Source organism: Chelon labrosus (assembly GCF_963514085.1).
Source record: "Chelon labrosus genome assembly, chromosome: 2".
NCBI lineage: Eukaryota > Metazoa > Chordata > Actinopteri > Mugiliformes > Mugilidae > Chelon > Chelon labrosus.
In genome coordinates, this window is record NC_140338.1 from 20,044,303 (window position 1) to 20,066,787 (window position 22,485).

General features: G+C 40.4%; 1 protein-coding gene across 2 annotated transcripts; it reads right to left on the reverse strand.

Moving 5' to 3' along the window:
• Window positions 1-302: 302 nt before the first annotated feature.
• On the reverse strand, window positions 303-20,526 carry LOC311502476 (uncharacterized protein). 2 transcript variants are annotated; one of them, XM_084564718.1, is made up of 24 exons: window positions 20,394-20,526; window positions 18,852-18,918; window positions 17,717-17,755; window positions 15,658-16,731; window positions 10,164-10,363; window positions 9,888-9,952; window positions 9,590-9,738; window positions 9,031-9,099; window positions 8,040-8,900; window positions 6,339-6,532; window positions 6,088-6,152; window positions 5,790-5,938; window positions 5,200-5,268; window positions 4,311-5,045; window positions 3,910-4,073; window positions 3,718-3,782; window positions 3,341-3,495; window positions 2,923-3,236; window positions 2,495-2,559; window positions 2,256-2,401; window positions 1,766-2,151; window positions 1,536-1,600; window positions 1,308-1,447; window positions 303-1,115 (listed from the first exon to the last, which is right to left on the reverse strand). In XM_084564718.1, exons 2-24 carry the CDS (start codon window positions 18,883-18,885, stop codon window positions 1,018-1,020), a joined length of 5,301 nt encoding a protein of 1,766 aa, XP_084420844.1. In that variant the 5' UTR covers window positions 18,886-18,918; window positions 20,394-20,526; the 3' UTR covers window positions 303-1,017. The 2 variants fall into 2 exon arrangements, with proteins under 2 accessions (XP_084420844.1, XP_084420845.1); XM_084564719.1 differs by lacking the exon at window positions 20,394-20,526 and having other exon boundaries at window positions 18,852-19,601.
• Window positions 20,527-22,485: the final 1,959 nt, after the last annotated feature.

Below are 22,485 nucleotides of genomic sequence, written 5' to 3' on the forward strand. Positions count from 1 at the left end.
AAAGCATCATCATAAGTTTGCATGAGATATATTCAAAATGTATAATACTCCAAACCAAATGTACTCCAAACCGAGTACAGTGTATAGAGAGTTTAATTAACAGCTTTATGCGCATTCAAAATTGGGAACTGTTTTTAGTGTGGGTATGGGTATTAATGTGGGTTGTTACCTGTATAAAGCATATCTATCACACCATATCCATCACGTTAATTAAAGTACAATTCCTCCCTATGATCTATTTAAAAAGAAAAAAAGAAAGAAAAGGCACAAAGAAACCAACATTATTATTTTTAAGGTAACATTTTAATACTTATTGCTGATTAATAATACAATTTTAGTACTCCCCTTTTAAAAAATACACAGGAAGAACTAGTGTTCCTCAGGAATTGTTGATCAAGTAATCAATCAAAACATATTTCTAAATTATGATAATAGTACATAGACATTTCTGAGATTGGTATTCGGCAAATCATATAAAGGCAGTACACATTCCACACTCTTCACCTGATGCTGGATGATTCTGCAAAAACTGAAACGTGAATTTTGACAGAACATGAATCATTGGTCTGCAGGAAAAGGATAATTTTATTCTCTCAGCCTCTGGCACCAAACTATGGTACACTTCTTCCTTTTCAGCTTTAACTGCACAATGTCCCGGCATGTCAATTGTATCCTGCTGAATCATATGATGATTTAAATGAGAAATAAATATGTAGTAAATTATTGTCTAAGTATTTGGCACAAAAATATGCATATTCAAAACAAAAAAAATAATGAATAAACTGAACAGCAACCACTTAAACAAGAAAGGGTAACAAATATTTGTCATCTTCAATTTTTAAATGATTATCACTTCATAAAATCTGGAAAATACTGTAAAACACTCTTGATCTTAATCTTTGACACACAGCACACATCTTTTTACCATATGTTGGTAAATTTCATAATGCACACTCCTTTCATCTTTCATTTCTGGTGTGTCACTGTATCTGGTCACTGGCGTGTCTTGGGTGCCGGCTACAAATTAATCAGCATCTGTGTCACAGCCAGCAGTGTTAGGGAAAAGACTGCCAGACTGCCCATCGTGGGCCGAGGAGGACTGCTGGCTGCAGAATCTGAAATTTAAAAAAGGAAAAGGTATTGGTCATCTCCAAGGTCCAAATACAGCCTCAAAAGGATGCCATTTCTCCTTGAACCCACGTCTTGCTTTTATATGTTCCAGTGGCCACGTAATCTCAATTGAGACACTGTGTCCAATAACTAAATCATTTATTTGATGAATGAATGCCACAGCTGCTGTAACTTACGTGCAGAAACGCTGCCAGGTATGACATTCAGGGAAGTAGAGTTGAGTGCACTGCTGAACTGTGCGGTTGCACTGCTTACAGAAGGAACTGAGCTTTGATCTTGGAACACAAGAGTCATGTCGACAACCACTGATCCGCTCCTACAGTGAAAAGGAGAGAAAAGAAACACGTGTCAAACACAAATACAGTGTATAAGAAAATTAGTCAATGACTGATATGCAGTCTTACCTGAATGCATTAACGATTGAGCGAAGGAACGACGAGCCATAGAGCCTCCTACCCACTATGTTTATCTGAAAGACAGCATTATTGGTACACGCTTGCAAACACCAATTAACAGTAAGAAGTGAGAGATATTGTTATCTACATTAACCTGCAAGGCCAGCAAACTCATCACAGCTGGTTTGCTACAGGCAGCTTTTTGTGTAGCACATGGTTATACTGTATTGACCTCTTACCTCTCTAATCACAGTTGCAGCTAACGCTTGGAAAGCTGATGAGGATTGATTGGCGAGATCTGCTGTAAATGTTTGGTTGAGACTGAACGTGAGGCCAAGGGTTCCCTCGCTGGATGAAGGTGGATCTGTTGATGCGGTGGTGACTGAAGTGGTTGGAGCAGTAGAAGCTGCAGTTGTAGCTGGAGCAGTGGTTGCTGCGGTTGGGGCAACTGTAGCACTGGGAGCCGCGGTTGGGGCAACTGTAGCATTGGGAGCCGCAGTTGGGGCAACTGTAGCAGTGGGAGCTGCGGTTGGGGCAACTGTAGCATTGGGAGCCGCAGTTGGGGCAACTGTAGCATTAGGTGCTGCGGTTGGGGCAACTGTAGCAGTGGGTGCAGCAGTGGAAGCTGTAAAAATATGAATAGATTCTCAAATAATTGTGACACTGTAACATGTAATTAATTCAAAGGTATGAATCCGCAGATAAATCATGTGTGACTTTTATTCTTACTTGCACTAACGCTGCCTGATACAACGTTCAGGGAACTGGTGTTGCTGGTAAGTTCACTTGTGAATTCTGTGGTTGCATTGCTTGATGAAGGAGTTGAGTTTTGATCTTTGAACACAAGAGTCATATCAGTAACCACTGATCCACTCCTATAATGACAAGGAGAGAAAGAAACACTTTTTATAAAGCAAGTGACCAAAAAATGTCGGGCCAATTTTGGCGTGGCTGAAATTTGGTCTTACGTGAATGAGTTAACAAGGGAGCGAAGGAAGGATGATCCATACACCCTTTCACCCACTATGTTTATCTGAAAAATAAAATAATTGCAATTTTCACTTTCATGGGTTTCAATGCTCAATTTTTGTTTGATTTGTAGGCAGCTTTACAGTAGCTAACAATGAGCAACGTCAGTGAGACAACGTTAGCAACATGAATAGTCCTATATTCACTGCTCATAGTAATACTGAAAATGTATAAGGAAAAGGTAATTTTGCTGAAGATTTAAAAGTTTCTATGATGTCAGCTTCTCCAGTTAAATTTGAAACATGTCTCTTTGTCTTCTGACGCTTTCAGAAAATATATTTTGCATATTAACCTATTCATTTGGTCAAACTAGACATCTTTTGTGGGAACAAGTTTGCTTTTATAATAAACTTCATGGAAATCTTACCTCTCTGACCACAGTTGCAGCTAAAGTTTGGAAGGCCGTTGAGGATGAGTTGGCGAGATCTGATGTAAATGTTTGGTCGAGACTAAATCTGAGGCCAAGGGTTCCCTCACTGGATGGCGGTGGATCTGTGGATGCAGTGGTGACCAAAGTTGTGGCTGGAGCAGTGGGAGCTGCAGTTGGGGCAACTGTAGCATTAGGAGCCGCTGTTGGGGGGGCTGTAGCATTGGGAGCAGCCGTTGGAGCTGCAGTTGGGGCAACTGTAGTATTGGGAGCAGCCGTTGGAGCTGCAGTTGGGGCGGATGTAGCAATAACTCCTGTAGAAACAAAAATCAGGGTGTTGTAGTACTTGCTTTAGCTTTTGGGTCCTGTAATACACCCAGCTTCACATACTGTACAGCATATACAAAACAACACTTACTTGTTGCAACAATACTTGAAACATTCACTGGGAGGGAGAAGTTGGAAGAGTTGGAAGATGCTGCCTCCACTAAACCAATTTCCACATCATTTGCTTCTGGAACTGTGCTGACATTGTTAAATATCAGCTGAGCATCTACCACAACAGAACCTTGTCTGAAAAAGAGATTTTGTTTCACAATTATTGCTCAGTTTCAAAGAATATTACATCACACTGCAGACATTTTTATAAGGACAAAATTGTAATTAATCTCAGATTTGGAGAAACGGGTACATTTTTGATAACTTTGTGCCTGTATCTTGTAACTCAGCTTTTAATTTTATTAAACACAGTGTCTTGCATGCACGTGTGATATATTTTTCCATAGTTTTAAATACCTGAAAGAGTTGATCACAGTTCGCACGAATCTGCTTCCATATCTACCCCTGTAGATGTTATCCAACTGGAGAAATAAAAGTGACATGCAGATAAAGGAATAGAACTAAAAATAAGGATGAGAGATTTGCTATCAGTCTTGCCTGCACAGCTTATTTTTAGCATGAGAATGAGGATAACAAGGATGCACTTACTGTAGTTGTAATGGTGTTTGCTAACGTCCTGAACTCTTCAGAGGATCTGTTTGCAAGTTGTGGTTGGAATGTCTGCTGCAAACTAAATCCAAGCCCGATCATTGGGTTTATTGGGGCAGCTGTTGTGGTCGTGGTGGGAGGGCCAGTTGTGATAACTGGCTGTGCTGATGTTCCATTTGGTTGTGGGGTGGTTAAATGGAAGAATTATATTAATTAATATTGCTACCAGATTTTATGTACTTTATGTGTATATAAAGAACAGAAAAAGACAGGCCTAAATAATAAAACATTAAGATTGTTATGATTAAAATCACCTGGTTGTGATGGGGAAATTAGTAGTGTTGGTAGTAATGGGGGAAATTTAAGCACCTCATGGTAAAAAGTCTGGAAGTGATACTTACTAGGCACTGGTGTGGTGACTGGCGGTGGCGAAGTCATGTTGACTGGTGGTGAGGTCATGTTGACTGGTGGTGAGGATGGTGTCACTGGAGGAGAGGTCATGTTGACTGGTGGTGAGGTCATGTTGACTGGTGGTGAGGATGGTATCACTGGAGGAGAGGTCATGTTGACTGGTGGTGAGGTCATGTTGACTGGTGGTGAGGATGGTATCACTGGAGGAGAGGTCGTGTTGACTGGTGGTGAGGTCATGTTGACTGGTGGTGAGGATGGTATCACTGGAGGAGAGGTCATGTTGTGTGGTGGTGAGGTCATGTTGACTGGTGGTGAGGATGGTGTCACTGGAGGAGAGGTCATGTTGTGTGGTGGTGAGGTCATGTTGACTGGTGGTGAAGATGGTGTCACTGGAGGAGAGGTCATGTTGCGTGGTGGTGAGGTCATGTTGACTGGCGGTGAGGATGGTGTCACTGGAGGAGAGGTCATGTTGTGTGGTGGTGAGGTCATGTTGACTGGTGGTGAGGTCATGTTGGCTGGCGGTGAGGTCATGTTGGCTGGCGGTGAGGATGGTGTCACTGGAGGAGAGGTCATGTTGTGTGGTGGTGAGGTTATGTTGACTGGCGGTGAGGTCATGTTGGCTGGCGGTGAGGTCATGTTGGCTGGCGGTGAGGATGGTGTCACTGGAGGAGAAGTCATGTTGTGTGGTGGTGAGGTCATGTTGACTGGTGATGAAGTCGTGTTGACTGGTGGTGAGGTGAAGTTGCATTACCCCGGTGGAGAAAAACAAGAGAAACATTATTTTGGAGTAATTTTATGTAATATATTAGATATTTGCAATTTCTTTTAATTTGCTGCTAAGGTCGAGTATTTTAAGAAATCAGCTTCTTTCTCTCTCACCTGCTGTGGGAATTGAAATTGAGGTGGAAGGTACAGTTGTGACGGGAGCTTCAGTTGGTGTCTCGACAACTGAAAATATAAGTTCAGTCAGGACCACTTAAGTCAAAGAAAAGTTTATTACCATATGTAGTAAGATTTTTAGTTATTTTTTTTGTGGTATGGCTCTGTTCAGGGACCTCCCTGCTTTAGGCTTCCCACATATGCACATGGAAGCATACATCACTGTCCTTCCATGTGCCTACATGAAAAGCTTATTCAAGGAGGAACAGCAGCAAAGACTTGGGATAAGAACATAGCAGATGTCAATGACATAGAAATAACATGCATAAGAACAGACACAGCCGGGAAAAAAAGAATGAGAAGGTGCGGAGGTGGGCTGCAATGTAGTGTTCAGAGGAAACAGCAAAGGTTGCCAGCCTAAGGCAGCCTCAGTGAGACCCATTAAATGAGATTTACCATGGGATGCATCAGATCAGCTGATATGGCCGTGCTTATAGATCATCTATCCTCAGACAGATTAATAATAAAATAGAAAATAACTCTAATGTGAAAGTTAGTTCTTGCCCAAGTGAACAGTCCAACCTGCTTACCAACTGCACGAACAGATGATGTGTTGACAGATAGGGAAAAGTTTGAGCTGGAAGAAGCAGCCACCAGAGTTTCAGCTGCTGAAGAGGCATTTGGTAGGGACTCCCCCTCATTGAATATCAGGTCAACATCTGCCACAACAGAACCCCTCCTGTAACAGTAAAACATTAAATCTCCTGATGAAGTTGATACTCTCTCCTGTCACACCTTTCATTTTTTAACAAGTATGGTACACAAAAAGAAAGACAAGCAAGAGTAAAGACCTTTTAAAAATCTGATAAAAGAAACGAGGTAGTATACCTGAAGCTTCTGATGACAGTTCGATTGAACCTATTTCCAAATTGGTTTGCATATACCCTGTTGAGCTGTGAATGAATTTTATAAAATAAAAAAAGTTTAGTTTTTTTACATGTATTTCTTGCATGTTTATTGCTGTGTACAGAGAGGTAGAATTTTACCTATTCAATTATGATAATCATTTTCCCCACATGACAATATTCTGAATTACAAGTCTTCACATTTTACATATACATAGATATATACAAACTAACCTCTGTGGTTACTTGATTTTCCAAACTTTTGAACTCTGGAGAGGAGGTGTTAGCAAGTTCTTCTGTAAAGGTTTGCTGCAAACTAAATCCCAAATTAATTGTAGGTTCTCGTCGTGGTGCAGCCGTTGTGGTTGTAGTCGGAGTAGCAGTGGAAGTAGGGATTGTTGGTGGTGGTGATGTTCCATTTATAGTGCCTAGAAGTAAGTCCATGATTAGCAGAAAGTACAGGACAGCATTACAAACCACAAATAAATTGTCCTTAGTGCTGAGGAATCTAATAATGACACACATGAACAAGGAACCAGTGAGTTAACTGTGTGCAGTGTTTTCCAAGGAGATCTTAACACTATTTGAAACTCAGAAGATTGATTACAAAACATATAGTTGCATAATTTATGTGAAACTAGAAACAGTGTTTTACTTTACTAATGGCAATATTTCATTGCTGAATTGACAATGGTTACAGTATTTAGGCATTCCATGTGATCTCTGTCACAACATTTTAGTATAACTCTCACACATGGCAGTGGTATTGGGGGTGATTGGTGGTGATGAGGAGGAAGGGACTGTTGGTAAGGTTATGTTTTTTTTATTTTGTTTATTTATTTGATAGGGACAATGCTCATTAATCAACAGACAAGTTACTTGCTGTAAACAAGCCAGAGTTAGCTACAAGTGCTAGTTTCCATCTGTTGTCCCTAGCCAGATCTTAACAGGCACCCTAAAATGCAAAAGTCGATAAGTCGATGTTGTCTTGTGATGAGGTCAAGTTGTGGCGGTCAGGTCATATTGACTAGTGGTAATGTTTCAATAGGTGATAATGAGTGTAGGTTAAATGGTGGGAGGGTTTTGTGTATTGTGGGTGAGTTAAATTTCACCATTGGTGTGGTTGCATTAAAAGGGTTGAGGTCGTATTGACCGGCGGCGTGGTTTCATTAAGTGGTAGAAAGGTTATGCTGGCTAGTTATGAGACTGCCACTGGTGACATTGCATTGAAGCATGGTATGGTCTCATTATGTAATGTAGTGGCATCAGGTAGTGATGAGTTTTATTTAGTGGCGTAGGGACTGCATTAATGGCTATAATTTTATTATTACAGAGTGTATGAATGTAGATATGTATAAAGCTGTGTTGTTTCCAAGTTCAGACAGGGAGATGGGCAGGGCAAGAAAAGGAGAAAAAGGCAACTTGGTTGCTCTCTAAGAATAGTTTTAATGCAACATAAACTATATCGATATAAACAATATACTTTCATCCTATATCTAGTAGAAAAATATCAATATATGTTAAAAACTCAATATATTGTCCAGCCCTTAGTGAGATTATGTTGACTACTGGGGAGGATGCATTGAGGCTGCATAAGGTGGTGATGAGGGGTTATATTTAGTGGCATAGGGATTGCATTGAGTAGTGAGAATGCGGCGTTGAGTGGTGTTGGCCAAATTCTTGAACTCTTTAGACAGTTGGTTTTCTTATTGTGCTGTGTATGGTTGCTTCAAGCTAAATCCAAGCATGACCTATGAGTACTGATGGGGTAGCTGTTATGGGCAGAACACCAGTTATAATAAATGGTTGGGCTGATGTTACATATGCTTAAGAAGTGGTTACATTGCCCAAAAGTATATTAATCCATGGAACCAGATCACACCTGGATAAGTTGCAGTTGTGTTATTAAAAACGTAAGTCCTGCTGCTTAATTACCTGGTGATGAGGATGGTGTCACTGGAGGAGAGGTCATGTTGTGGGGTGGTGAGGTCATGTTGACTGGTGGTGAGAATGGTGTCACTGGAGGAGAGGTCATGTTGACTGGTGGTGAGGTCATGTTGACTGGTGGTGAGGATGGTGTCACTGGAGGAGAGGTCATGTTGCGTGGTGGTGAGGTCATGTTGACTGGTGGTGAGGATGGTGTCACTGGAGGAGAGGTCATGTTGTGTGGTGGTAAAGTCATGTTGACTGGTGGTGAGGTCATGTTGTGTGGTGGAAAAGTCATGTTGACCGGAGGAGAGGTCATGTTGTGGGGTGGTGAGGTCATGTTGACTGGTGGTGAGAATGGTGTCACTGGAGGAGAGGTCATGTTGCGTGGTGGTGAGGTCATGTTGACTGGTGGTGAGGATGGTGTCACTGGAGGAGAGGTCATGTTGTGTGGTGGTAAAGTCATGTTGACTGGTGGTGAGGTCATGTTGTGTGGTGGAAAAGTCATGTTGACCGGAGGAGAGGTCATGTTGTGGGGTGGTGAGGTCATGTTGACTGGTGGTGAGAATGGTGTCACTGGAGGAGAGGTCATGTTGTGTGGTGGTAAAGTCATGTTGACTGGAGGAGAGGTCATGTTGTGTGGTGGTAAAGTCATGTTGACTGGAGGAGAGGTCATGTTGTGGGGTGGTGAGGTCATGTTGACTGGTGGTGAGAATGGTGTCACTGGAGGAGAGGTCATGTTGTGTGGTGGTAAAGTCATGTTGACTGAAGGAGAGGTCATGTTGTGGGGTGGTGAGGTCATGTTGACTGGTGGTGAGAATGGTGTCACTGGAGAAGAGGTCATGTTGACTGGTGATGAAGTCATGTTGACTGGTGGTGAGGTGAGGTTGCATTACCACGGTGGAGAAAAATAAGGGAAACAAACACTTGGACTTATTTTTGCGTAATATATTAGATATTTGCAATTTTTCACAACAGACAATGACAGTTTTTCTCTCACCTGCTATGGGAACTGAAACTGAAGTGGCAGGTAAAGCTGTGATGGGGGCTTCAGTTGGTTCCTGCACAACTGAAAATACAAGTTAGGTCAGGACCACTAAAGTCAAAGAAGAGTTTATTACCATATGTAGGATTTTTTTTTGTTATATGGCTCTGTTCTGGGTCCTCCCTGCTGTAGGCTTCCCACATATGCACATGGAAGGGCAGGGATAGCACACATCACTGTCCTTCCATGTGCCTACACGGGAGAACAGTAGCAAAGAGGACTTGGGAAAAGAACATAGCAGACGCCAATGACATAGAAATAACATTAATAAGAACAGACACAGCCAGAAAAAAAACGAATGAGAAGTTGTGGAGGTGGGCTGCAAAGTAGCGTTCAGAGGAAACAGCAGAGGTTGCCACCCTAAGGCAGCTTCAGCAATGAGATTTACCATGGGATGCATCAGATGAGCTATCAGCTGATATGGACGTGCTTATAGATCATCTATCCTCAGAGGGATTTTAATTTCTCATGTAAAAGTTACTTCTTGCTCTCGTGAACAGTCTAACCCACTTACCAGCTGCAGTAATAGATGATGTGTTGACAGATAGGGAAAAGTTTGAGCTGGAAGTAGCAGCCACCAGAGTTTCAACTGCTGAAGAGGCATTTGGTAGGGACTCCCCCTCATTGAATATCAGGTCAACATCTGCCACAACAGAACCCCTCCTGTAACAGTAAAACATTAAATCTCCTGATGAAGTTGATACTCTCTCCTGTCACACCTTTCATTTTTTAACAAGTATGGTACACAAAAAGAAAGACAAGCAAGAGTAAAGACCTTTTAAAAATCTGATAAAAGAAGCAAGGTAGTATACCTGAAACTTTTGATGACAGTTCGATTGAAGCTATTTCCAAATTGGTTTGCATATACCCTGTTGAGCTGTGAATGAATTTCATAAAATAAAAAAAGTTAAAGTTAAGTTTTTTTTTTACATGTATTTCTTGCATGTTTATTGCAGTGTAAAGAGAGGTAGAATTTTATCTATTCAGTTATGATAATCAGTTTCCCCACATGACACAAACAGCACGTACAATATTCTGAATTACAAGTCTTCACATTTTAACAAATTCATGGATATACACAAACTCACCTCTGTGGTTACTTGATTTTCCAAACGTTTGAACTCTGGAGAGGAAGTGTTAGCAAGTTCTTCTGTAAAGGTTTGGTCCAACTTAAATCCCAAATTAATTGCAGGTTCTCGTCGTGGTGCAGCCGTTGTGGTTGTAGTCGGAGTAGCAGTAGCAGTGGAAGTAGGGATTGTTGGTGGTGATGATGTTCCATTTATAGTGCCTAGAAGTAAGTCCATGATTAGCAGAAAGTACAGGACAGCATTACAAACCACATGAATAAATCTAATAATGAACAAGGAACCAGTGAGTTAACTGTGTGCAGTGTTTTTCCAACTCAGAAGATTGATTTCAAAACATGCAGTTGGATAATTTATCTGAAACTAGAAACAGTGTTTTACTTAACTACTAATGACAATATTTCATTGCTAAATTGGCAATGGCTACAGTATTTAGGCATTTGATGTGATCTCTGTAACAACATTTTAGTATAACTCTCACACCTGGCAGTGGTATTGGGGGTGATAGGTAGTGTCGAGGAGGAAGGGACTGTTGGTAAGGTCATGTTGTCTTGTGATGAGGTCAAGTCGACTAGTGGTAAGGTTTCAATAGGTGACAATGAGTTTAGGTTAACTGTTGGGAGGGTTGTGTTGACTGTGGGTGAGTTTAATTTCACCCCTGGTGTGATTGCATTAAAAGGGTTGAGGTCGTATTGACAAGCGGCATGGTTTCATTGAGTGGTCATGAGGTTATGCTGACTAGTATGAGACTGCGAATGGTAAGGATGCATTGAGGTGTAGTAAGGTCACATTAAGTAATGTGGTGGCATTAGGTAGTGATGAGGAGTTTTATTTAGTGGCATAGGGTTGCTATGAGTGGTGGTCAGTTTGTTTGAGAGTATGAATGTAGATATGTATAAAGCCGTGTTGTTCCAGAGTTCAGAGAGGGAGATGGGCGGGGCAAGAAAAGGAGAAAAAGGCAACTTGGTTGCTCTCCAAGAATAGTTTTCGTGCAACATAAACAGTATCAATATAAACAATATACTTTCGTCCTATTTCTATTATAAAAATTTCAATATGTGTTAAAAAGTCAATATATCGTCATGTCCTAGGTGAGATTATGTTGACTACTGGGGAGGTTGCATTGATGTTGCATTAGGTAGTGATGAAGGGCACAGGGATTGCATTGAGTAGTGGTGAATTTGTTCTTTTTTGGTGAGGATGTGGTATTGAGTGGTGTTGGCCAAATTATTAACAATCTTTAGACAATTGGTTTGCTTGTTGTGCCGTGAAAGGTTGCTGCAAGTTAAATCCAAGCATGACTGATGGGGTAGCTGTTATGGGCAGAACACCAGTTGTTATAAATGGTTGGGCTGTTGTTGCATATGCTTAAGGAGAGGCCACATTGCCCAAAAGTATATTGAGCCATGGTACCAGACCACATCAAGATAAGTTGCAGTTATGTTATTAAAAAAGTCCTGCTGCTTAATTACCTGGTGGTGTCATGTTGGAGACTGGTGGTGGTGAGGTTACATTGAGTGGTGGTGAGGTCATGTTGATCAGTAGTGTGGTTGAGTTCAGTGGTGGTATGGTCATGTTGATGGGTGGCAAGGTTGCGTTGAGTGGTAGTGAGGTTAAGTTGATGGGTGGTGAGGTTCCATTGAGTGGTGGTAAGGTCATGTTGATAGGTGGAATAGTTGCAGTGACTGGTGGTGAGGTTAAGTTGATAGCTGGCAAGGTTCCATTGAGTGGAGCTAAAGTCATGTTGATGGGTGGTAAAGTTGCATTTAGTAGTGGTAAGGTTATGTTGATGGGTGGCAAGGTTGCATTGAGTGGTGGTGAGGTTATGTTGATGGGTGGCAAGGTTGTGTTGAGTAGTGGCGAGGTCAAGTTGATGGGTGGCGAAGTTGTATTTAGTGGTGGTAAGGTTAAGTTGATGGGTGGCAGAGTTGCATTGAGTGGCAGAAAGGTTATGTTGATGGGTCTCATGGTTGCGTTGAGTGGTGGTGAGGTCATGTTGATGGGTGGCGAGGTTCCATTTAGTGGTGGTAAGGTCGTATTGATGGGTGGCAAGGTTCCATTGAGTGGTGGTGGTGAGGTTATGTTGATAGGTGGCAAGGTTGCATTGAGTGGTGGTAAGGTCATGTTGATGGGTGGCGAAGTTGCATTGACTGGTGGTAAGGTCATATTGATGGGTGGCGAAGTTGCACTGACCGGTGGTGAGGTCATGTTGACGGGTGGTAAGGTCATGTTGATGGGTGGTGAGGTTGTGTTGAGTGGTGGTAAGGTCAAGTTGATGGGTGGTGAAGTTGCATTGAGAGGTGGTGAGGTTATGTTGACGGGTGGTAAGGTTGAGTTCAGTGGTGGTGAGGTCAAGTTGATGGGTGATGAAGTTGTATTGAGTGGTGGTAAGGTCATGTTGATGGGTAGTGAAGTTGTATTGAAAGGTGGTGAGGTCATGTTGATGGGTGGCAAGGTTGCATTTAGTAGTGGTGAGGTCATGTTGATGGGTGATAAGGTTGCATTTATTGGTGACAAGGTTATGTTGATGGGTGGCAAGGTTGTGTTGAGTGGCGGTAAGGTTAAGTTGATGGGTGGCAGAGTTGCATTGAGTGGTAGCAAGGTTATGTTGATGGGTGGCAAGGTTGCATTGAGTGACGGTGAGGTCATGTTGATAGGTGATGAGGTTGCATTTAGTGGTGGTGAGGTTATGTTGATGGGTAGTGAAGTTGCATTGAGAGGTGGTGAGGTTATGTTGACGGGTGGTAAGGTTGAGTTCAGTGGTGGTAAGGTCATGTTGATGGGTGGCAAGGTTGCATTGAGTGACGATGAGGTCATGTTGATAGGTGGTGAGGTTGCATTTAATAGTGGTGAAGTTATGTTGATGGGTGGCAAGGTTGCATTGAGTGACGGTGAGGTCATGTTGATAGGTGATGAGGTTGCATTTAGTGGTGGTGAGGTTATGTTGATGGGTAGTAAGGTTGAGTTCAGTGGTGGTGAGGTCAAGTTGATGGGTGATGTGGTTGCATTTACTGGTGGCATGGTCATGTTGATGGGTGGCAAGCTTACACTGAGTGGTGGTGAGGTTATGTTGATGGGTGGCAACGTTGCATTAAGTGGTGGTGAGGTCATGTTGATTGGTGGCGAGGTTCCATTTAGTGGTGGTAAGGTCATATTGATGGGTGGTAAGGTTCCATTGAGTGGTGGTGAGGTTATGTTGATGGGTGGCGAAGTTTCATTGACTGGTGGTAAGGTCATATTGATCGGTGACGAAGTTGCATTGACCGGTGGTAAGGTTATGTTGATGGGTGGCAAGGTTGCATTTAGTGGTGGTAAGGTCTTGTTGATGGGTGGCAAGGTTGCGTTGAGTGAAGGTGAAGTCATGTTGATGGGTGATAAGGTTGCATTGAGTGGTGTTGAGGTCATGTTGATGGGTGGCAAGGTTGAATTTAGTGGTGGTGAGGTCATGTTGATGGGTGGCGAGGTTCCATTGAGTGGTGGTAAGGTCATGTTGATGGGTGAAGTTGCATTTAGTGGTGGTGAGATTATATTGATGGGTGGTGAGGTTGCATTTAGTGGCGGTAAGGTTATGTTGATGGGTGCAAAGGTTCCGTTGTGTGGTGGTGAGGTCAGGTTGACTGTGGCACAATGAGGATTCATTAGAAAAATAAGGGAATCAACAGTTAAATGAGTAATAAATTTTATTACTCACTTTCAAATAAAATATTCTAAAACATATATTGGCATGATTGTTGCTTAAATTTGAAACAGTATTTCATTTGACTACCAATGGTTTAGCTTCCATGCTACATTGACAGTGGCTCCAATGCACTGATGAAAAGGTTGACTTGTGGTGAGGTCAAGGTGATTTGTGGCGAGGTTGCACTGAATTATTATGTTGAGTAGTGGCACTAATTGAGCTTATGAAACAAGTTGTTGATGTTGTGGGTATGGCCATGTTGATTGGTGGCAAGATTGTGTTAAAGGTGGATGAGTTTAATTTTGCTGATGGTGAGGAGATTATCCTGAGTGGTAGTAAGTATATTTAGATGGTAAGGTGATGTGAGATCACAACAAGGTTGTATTATGTGATGGCGGCGGTGAGGTTATGGTGACAAGGCTGCTTTGATTGGGATTGAGGTGGGATTAAGCAGGAGTGAGTTCAAGTTGAGGCGTAGTGAGGTTTCCATCATTGATGGTGAAACAATGTGTTGACAGGTAGGGAGGTTGAACTGAGTTGTGGAAACATGCATTGTAATGTTGTTGAATGAGGTGGTGGTGATGTTATGTTAACTGTGAGGAGGTTGAATTGAATGGAGGAGAGGTGATGATGAATGACAGTGAGACTGCAGCAAGTGTTGAGGTTGCAATGGCATGATGAGGTACTTTTTATTAGTGGTGACGTGTCAGTTGTGGCAAGGGTAATGTTTATTTGTGGTGAGGTTAAATTAAGCGACCAGGTGGCATTAGACAGTAAAGTCATGTTGACTGGTGATGACGTTGAATTGATGGGGGTGACGTTATTTTAAATGGTGGTAAGGTTGCGCTAATCAATGTCCATGTTTATCATTTTAAGAGACTGGTTTAAGGCAGAGGTTAATATGCTATTTTTTTATTTGAAGAAAAGTAACAATAAGGTATTCTCATAATTACACAAAAAATCTAATATTTTCTTGATAAAAATAATTTTTAAGATGAGATATGGGAGGGTAGCGCTGCAATAGACTGGCGACCTTGTCCAGGGTGTACCCCGCCTCTTGCCCAATGACAGCTGGGGAGGCTCCAGCCCCCCTGCGACCTTCCAGAGGACAAGCAGTTACAGAAAATGAACGAATCAATGAATGATATGAGAGGGTTACAGTATTGAGGCCAGCTGGGTTTAAGTATCTGGACGAGTTGTATTGTGTGGTTTTGACATTGTGTTGACTGGTTGTGAGGTTGTGGTGAATGGTGAGGGGGATGTATTAAGTGTTTGTGAGGTTATATATGCTGGTGGAGAGGTTGCAGTGAGTGGGGGGTGGGGTTATTTTGACTGGTGGCAAGGTGGAATTAAGTGAGATCACTGGGTGTTGGTGAAGTTGGATTGATTGGTCATTTTATTTAAAGAAAAGTATGTTTTTATTTCAAGAGTAGCTGTTCTAAGGTTGAGATTACTTAATTGTATATGCAATGTTAAGAGAAAGGTAAGTCTAAAGGGTGGAGATATCAGGTTTTCCACAAACAAATAATAAAAGCATGCAACATATTATATTTAATTAATTCAAAACTATTGGCACAATCATTTACACAAGCTCTTACAAAAAACCTCAAGATGATGCCACATTTTAATTAGATCTTATCAACACAAAGTTTTACTCACATTAATATGATCTTTTAAGATTGTGGGGGATGTATTTACAAGCTTATGTAAAAAATAAATGATTAGGATGAGTTGAGTTTGGAGAACATATATTATCTAGAAATGAAAATAAATGCAGGAAATGCAGTGATATAGTAACTATAACAAATGTTCCATTACCTTGAGATGGCAATGTGGTGGCTAGCGGTAGTGAGGTCACGTTGACTGGTGATGAGGTTGCATTAACTGCTGGTGAGGTCACGTTGACTGGTGGTGAAGCTGTGTTAAGTTCTGGTGAGGTCATGTTGACGGGTGGTGAGGTTGCGTTAACTGCTGGTGATGTCTCATTGACTGCTGGTGATGAGGTTGCATTAACTGCTGGTGATGTCTCATTACTTGCTGGTGAGGTCATGTTGACTGGTGGTGAAGCTGTGTTAAGTTCTGGTGAGGTCATGTTGACGGGTGGTGAGGTTGCATTAACTGCAGGTGATGTCTCATTAACTGATGGTGATGAGGTTGTATTAACTGCTGGTGATGTCTCATTGACTGCCGGTGGTGAGGTTGCATTAACTGATGGTGGTGATGTCTCGTTGACTGCTGGTGGTGATGTCTCATTGACTGCTGGTGGTGAGGTTGCATTAACTGCTGGTGGTGATGTCTCATTGACTGCGGGTGGTGAGGTTGCATTGACTGCTGGTGGTGATGTCTCATTGACTGCTGGTGGTGAGGTTGCATTAACTGCTGGTGGTGATGTCTCATTGACTGCTGGTGGTGAGGTTACATTAACTGCTGGTGGTGAGGTTACATTAACTGCTGGTGGTGATGTCTCATTGACGGGTGGTGATGAGGTTACATTAACTCCTGGTGATGTCTCATTGACTGCCGGTGATGTCTCATTGACGGGCGGTGATGAGGTTACATTAACTCCTGGTGATGTCTCATTGACTGCTGGTGATGAGGTTACATTAACTCCCGGTGATGTCTCATTGACTGCTGGTGATGAGGTTACATTAACTCCCGGTGATGTCTCATTGACTGCTGGTGATGAGGTTACATTAACTCCCGGTGATGTCTCATTGACTGCTGGTGATGAGGTTACATTAACTGCTAGTGATGTCTCATTAACTGCTGGTGATGAGGTTGCATTGATTGCTGGTGATGTCTCATTGACTTCAGGTGATGTCTCATTAACAGCTAATGAGGTCGTGTTGACTGGTGATGAGGTTGTATTAGCTGCTAGTGATGTCGTGTTTGCTAGTGATGAAAAAGACAAACACATTAAAATGTGATGCCATGTTTAATAAACAAGAGCAGAACTTGCTCTTTAATTAAATAAGAAGTTATATGAGTGAATGATAACATTCTCATATAGTCTCTTCTCAAAGCCAAAGTGTGTTAGAAAGATATCTTCACATCTCGGCTCCTTTCTCATTTTCACTACTATAGTAAGGCAGTAAAATTAGCTAGTACTAAAGAGAAAGTAGTGAAAGTGAAATCTGCAAATACTGTAAACCCATACACCCCTCATGAAACAGGCTGTCACCATCTCAAGATTTCAGTTTGTTCTTTGGTAGAGATGTCATGACTGAAAATACCGTCGTCAAAACTGGTAGAGTAGGACAAAGCTATTTGGTTTATACGACACTTTTGTAATACAAAGGTCAATCAAAGGTCAATAAATTTTTGTTTTATGTACAAAATCAAATCAGATTAAGAGACTATACATTTTTTTTAAAACTGTATAACATTAAAGCATTTGTGCCTTTACTACGACAGTGGGGAGAGGGAAGAAATGGGGTACAAGAGAGGAGTCTATGATGAGGCAATCAGTTCAGTGGGGGCCTGCACAACCAGATGAGCTATCAGGGTGCCCCTTATCAGGTAATATTTAACATATTAGGTACTTATTAGTTGGATACATGTTTTAAGTTTTAAGTATTGATTTAAAGATGTTTTGTTAAACCTGGTAATGATGTCCCATTGATTGATTGTTGGTTCAACTGTGGCAACAGTTTCATTTGGGAGAACAAATGAAAATGTGACATTTTTCATCAAGTAGGCCTAAGTATTTATGATTTTTTTGTTTTTTTTTAAACACATGTGCAGTCATATTGATTAATGGTCCCACAGTACATCACATTCTGTGATAGTTGTATTTTGATAAAGCTGCAGCCTTGAAATCATGTTACATAACAGTAACCCACTTCCTGCATTTTAAATGTTGACGTGTGTGTGTTACCTGTCGTGTTAGTTTGAGCTGATGTCGTTCCCACTAGTCCTGTAGAAAAAAACATGACCAAAAAAGCGAATTCAGTCTAGGGCAGATTAATACTGTAAATACTGCAGAACAATTTCAAATTTACTTTGACAGATATTGCAATTTGATTTGTTACTCAGTGATTTCAATTATCAGCTCAATATTCATTGTAAAAGATTTTAAATATTTACTGCTCAATATTCTAATGCAAAGATGAAAACTTTTGTATGTCTCTGATATACACTGCCCGGCCAAAAAAAAAGTCGCGACATGGATTTAACTAAGCAAATAGGTACGAGCCTCCTATTGGATAATTACAGCATGGGTGAATATCAAGCTGGCAAGTTATTTAACCCCAACTGATGCATTGAGTAGCTTCTCATTCTTAAACAACCATGTCTAAAGACACATCCCATGGTCGTGGAAAAGATGTTAGTCTGTTTGAGAAGGGTCAAATCATTGGCATGCATCAAGCAGAGAAAACATCTCAGGAGATTGAAGAAACTACTAAAATTGGGTTATGAATTGTCCAACGCATTATTAAAAGCTGGAAGGATAGTGGGGAACCATTGTCGTTGAGGAAGAGATGTGGTCGGAAAAAAAATCCTGATTGATCATGATCGTTTAAACGAGAATGTTTGGGATGTGCTGGAGAAGGCTTTGCGCAGTGGTCAGACTCTCCCATCATCAATACAAGATCTTGGAGAAATATTAATGCAACACTGGATGGAAATAAATCTTGTGACGTTGCAGAAGCTTATCAAAACAATGCCACAGCGAATGCTTGCTGTAATCAAAGCTAAAGGCGGTCCACAACGTGTGTTTTTTTTTTTTTTTTTTTGGTGGTGACTTTTTTTTGGCCAGGCAGTGTATATATACTGAAGTGAAATTGTGTAGAAATAATAAAAATAAATACACTCTGGGGTCAGGTATGTTGCAAGACATGTATCGTACACTGAAGCCTATGGCATTCGGTGAGTGTGCTCTTTCAAATTGACATTGAATAACTGTTCCAATGTTCAGCCCTTTTTGTAAATATTCTAAATTTGTATACACTGATTCTCACTTGATCTTCTTCTTATACACACACACACTCAAATATGCACTCCACAAATACCTGCTAGTAGGAGAAGGAATATGAGGGCCCCCATCCTCCTTAAGTCTGGCCTGGTTCCTTTATGTCACTGTAAGTACAGAACAAATATTGACACACTGAAGCCTTTGTAACATACAGTGCCATCCAAACATATGTTAAAAGGAGACTGAAATTTCACTGATTATATTGATGTATTTATCTGAATGTACACAGTGTGAAATGAAAGCCAATTGAAATAAAGGAGAAAAAAGCCCAACTCTACAGTTTAAAGGAACTTGTCAGGTGTTGTGAGGGTTTCTGCGTGTTGTTCTTCTATTTCCCTTCCTTCCCTCACCCACTTGCCGTTCTCCGGGGAAGTATCACTCAAAATAAGCGCTATTGACACATTGGCTTTGGATTCCAGGCTCCTCCACTGTGTGGCAGTGACAATTCACTCATAGCCGTTTTACAAGAGATTTACCATACTCTAACACATCCTGAACTGGGTATGCCAGCATTCCAGAGAAACAAGTTTGAGTAACTGTCTCATCTGACAAAGCAGTCTCACATCTACAGTCACCGCTCAAGATTCCATTTGCAGGTGTATCCGTCACTCTATTCCAGATTATTGCAGAATTTTACTAATGACTCATGTTTATACAACTATTACAAGGTAAACCTATAATTTATTTAGTTTAAGAACAATATAAATAATATATAATATAGTAATTTGCGTATATATGTGTATACACACACACACACACACACACACACACACACACACACACACACACTATATACATATATATATATATATATATATATATATATGATATGTGTATATATATATAATTGTATAATACAATTTATGGTTCCATTCTATGCATTTACTCCTATAAGATTTTTTTTAATTCTATTTTTATTATGATTATAATTATTAAAATTACATATTCATGTTTGCAATTTAAGTATTTATTGGTCAAATAAACCTTAACAAGAATTGTGTTCTTCTAATTTTATTTGTTGACACTGAGGAAAAATGTTTTCTCGTTCATTATATCCACCTGACATCCTTGAAGGACTAATGTGGTCGTAGAGCAGGTACACCCTGACAAGCCAAGCAGTGCAATCTATCAGATTATTCAAGGTACACAAAAACTATATACAACAAGAACTGTATGTTTAACTGTCTGGCCTTCAGAATAATATGCATTTTTTATTAATCCCTTGCATTATATGAGTGCTACTTAACAAGCTATGGCACATATATCTGACACAGAAGAAATCAGGGCTGTTTTAAAAAAACACCTCAAAAGTGGAAAAGGATAAGCACATATAGCAACATTTACAATTAGAAATCAATTGCTTATGTCCAAATAAGTTTTAATTAAAATAAAATTCAAATAAAGTTTGTATACATCTTTGTATTAAATTTGAAACAAACGTGAAATCTGTTTCATTTACAGAATCCTAAAACATTAAAAATAAAGTAGTCTTTTGTGATGCAAAGTCATTTCTCAAATCGAAATTGTAAAATATTGTTAATTTTCGTACACAGAAAAGTCAATATAAAAGAGTTCTTACCCCAGTAGAGTCCAAATGTACAAAAGTATTCTTATATTCACGGTAATGTTTGAATGAGAGATAGGAGCCGACACTGACAAAGCTACCGACACCTCACCTGCCTCTCAAAAAATGGACTGGAACACTTGTCAGTACCTGGTGTATTTGTGAGAGGGAGTGAAGAATTTTTGCTTCCTCAAAGTGCAACTTAACTTGCAGGGCTTGTTTTTGTTATGCATCATTTCAGTGTTAAAAAAAAAAGGCACCATGCAAATGAAGTTGGGGGAGGCAGTCTGTTGTAACTAACGAAAGGATCCTTGCTATTTAAAAAATGTATAGGGTAACATGAAAGTCACCACCCACAAGTGTCATGACTTAAACCTATCGTCGTCATCAAAGTGACGATCAACACGTCCTATCACCTGAAGATGCAGAGCTCACACATTAGTCATCTCACAATGAAGCCTTTGTAAATTTGATGCCAATTTCTTACACACAACGTGTGCTTTAACCAATAAAGTATCTTGAGGATCTATGGTTTGGAAATCCTCAGTATTTGCTGAACTTAAGAAAACATTGCAAGGTCTGCACAGGAACACTCTTCACTTGACTGTGACACACAAAGAAAACACATATTTTAGTCTTTTCAGAACATGTCAAAATGTTAGAGCACATCTAATTTTAGACTTCTGCAGTATGCTAACATGGTCATTCCTGCCATGACGTACACGATGGCAAAACGATAGCATTATATGACGGAGGGCGTGCAACAGTTTACACATTTGACATCCTTTCGATGGTTTTGTATGCAAGAGACAGATGGATTCCTGTACTATAATTGTGATCATGAGAAAATATACTGGCATCGCTAGTGAGCAGCAAGTGTTTTTTTTGTTTGTTTTTTTCAGAGCATGTAGCCAACTTTCTAATCCAACAGTGTGATATATCCATGCAGGTACTAACGAATCCAGTGTAACAAAGTAGTGTTTCAGATCTGCCACCTACCTGGGTTTAACATACTTGCATGCCTGTCCAGGACACACGTATTAACTGGACAACACACAGAGATAATTACTACTTAATATTAGGTAGCTTAAACTTCTTTAATCAATCTATACGTAACTGTAAGATGCTGACAGAGCCCCAGCTTTTTAACACTTTAAATGAATATATTTAAATGGCACAGTGTGGAAACATTATTTCTAATGTCACTTGTTGACCAGCGATATAAAGGCAACACAAGACAGTGAGTACCTGGAGCAGCAAAGAATTGCTGTCAGTGGGTTCTCTTATTTATTATGTTCTTCTTTTTAGTTACCTGCTATTGTGTGCTGCTTTTTATTTAGTGCTTGTTTGAAGATTGTGCTATTGTGAAGTCCCCTTTGCTGCTGTAAGATTTTGAATTTCCCCAACTAATACATTTAATGAAGAATGTAGACTTACACGCTCTCACCCTTTTTTTCCCTCCAGTCTCTGAAGGAGGACACAGACAAATCAGGAAGCACTGGCCAGCCAGCCAGCCAGCCAGCGGCCACTGTTCAATATAAAACTACATCAGTGAGAAAAGCACACTCTCAATACTTTCTAATTACTAATTATAAATATGTTTACTTTAACAGTTTACTTTGACAGAAGCTTTTATGAATGAGGGGACATTACTGTGGGATGAATTAAAGAATTATCTTATTTACTCACCAGATACACCTCATTGTGTTGTATCTGATTTTCTTTTGTTGTGAACGTCTTAACAAATAAATCTCCTTTGTCCTCATGTCAAAGGCAGGTTTGTCGTCATGCAAACCTAGAGTCTGTGCTTCAGGTTTTAACAACGTGTTATTGATGTTTATATAGAGATGTGTACTTGATGCGTATGTATGTAGTGACATGATTATAACAAGTCATTACATTTATCCTAATTCGTGTTAGCGCGAGCCTAGTCATGATAAATTCTGCGTATATTATGTTGAATAAAATCAGTTTTTAAGTGTTGGATTTTAAAGCTACTTTTGGCACTTTTGAGACCCTGCTGGGACTATACAGACTTCTACTGTATACATCTAAGAGGTTAATATGGGAGAACTATGTTGTAAAAATTAAATATAAAAACTATTTC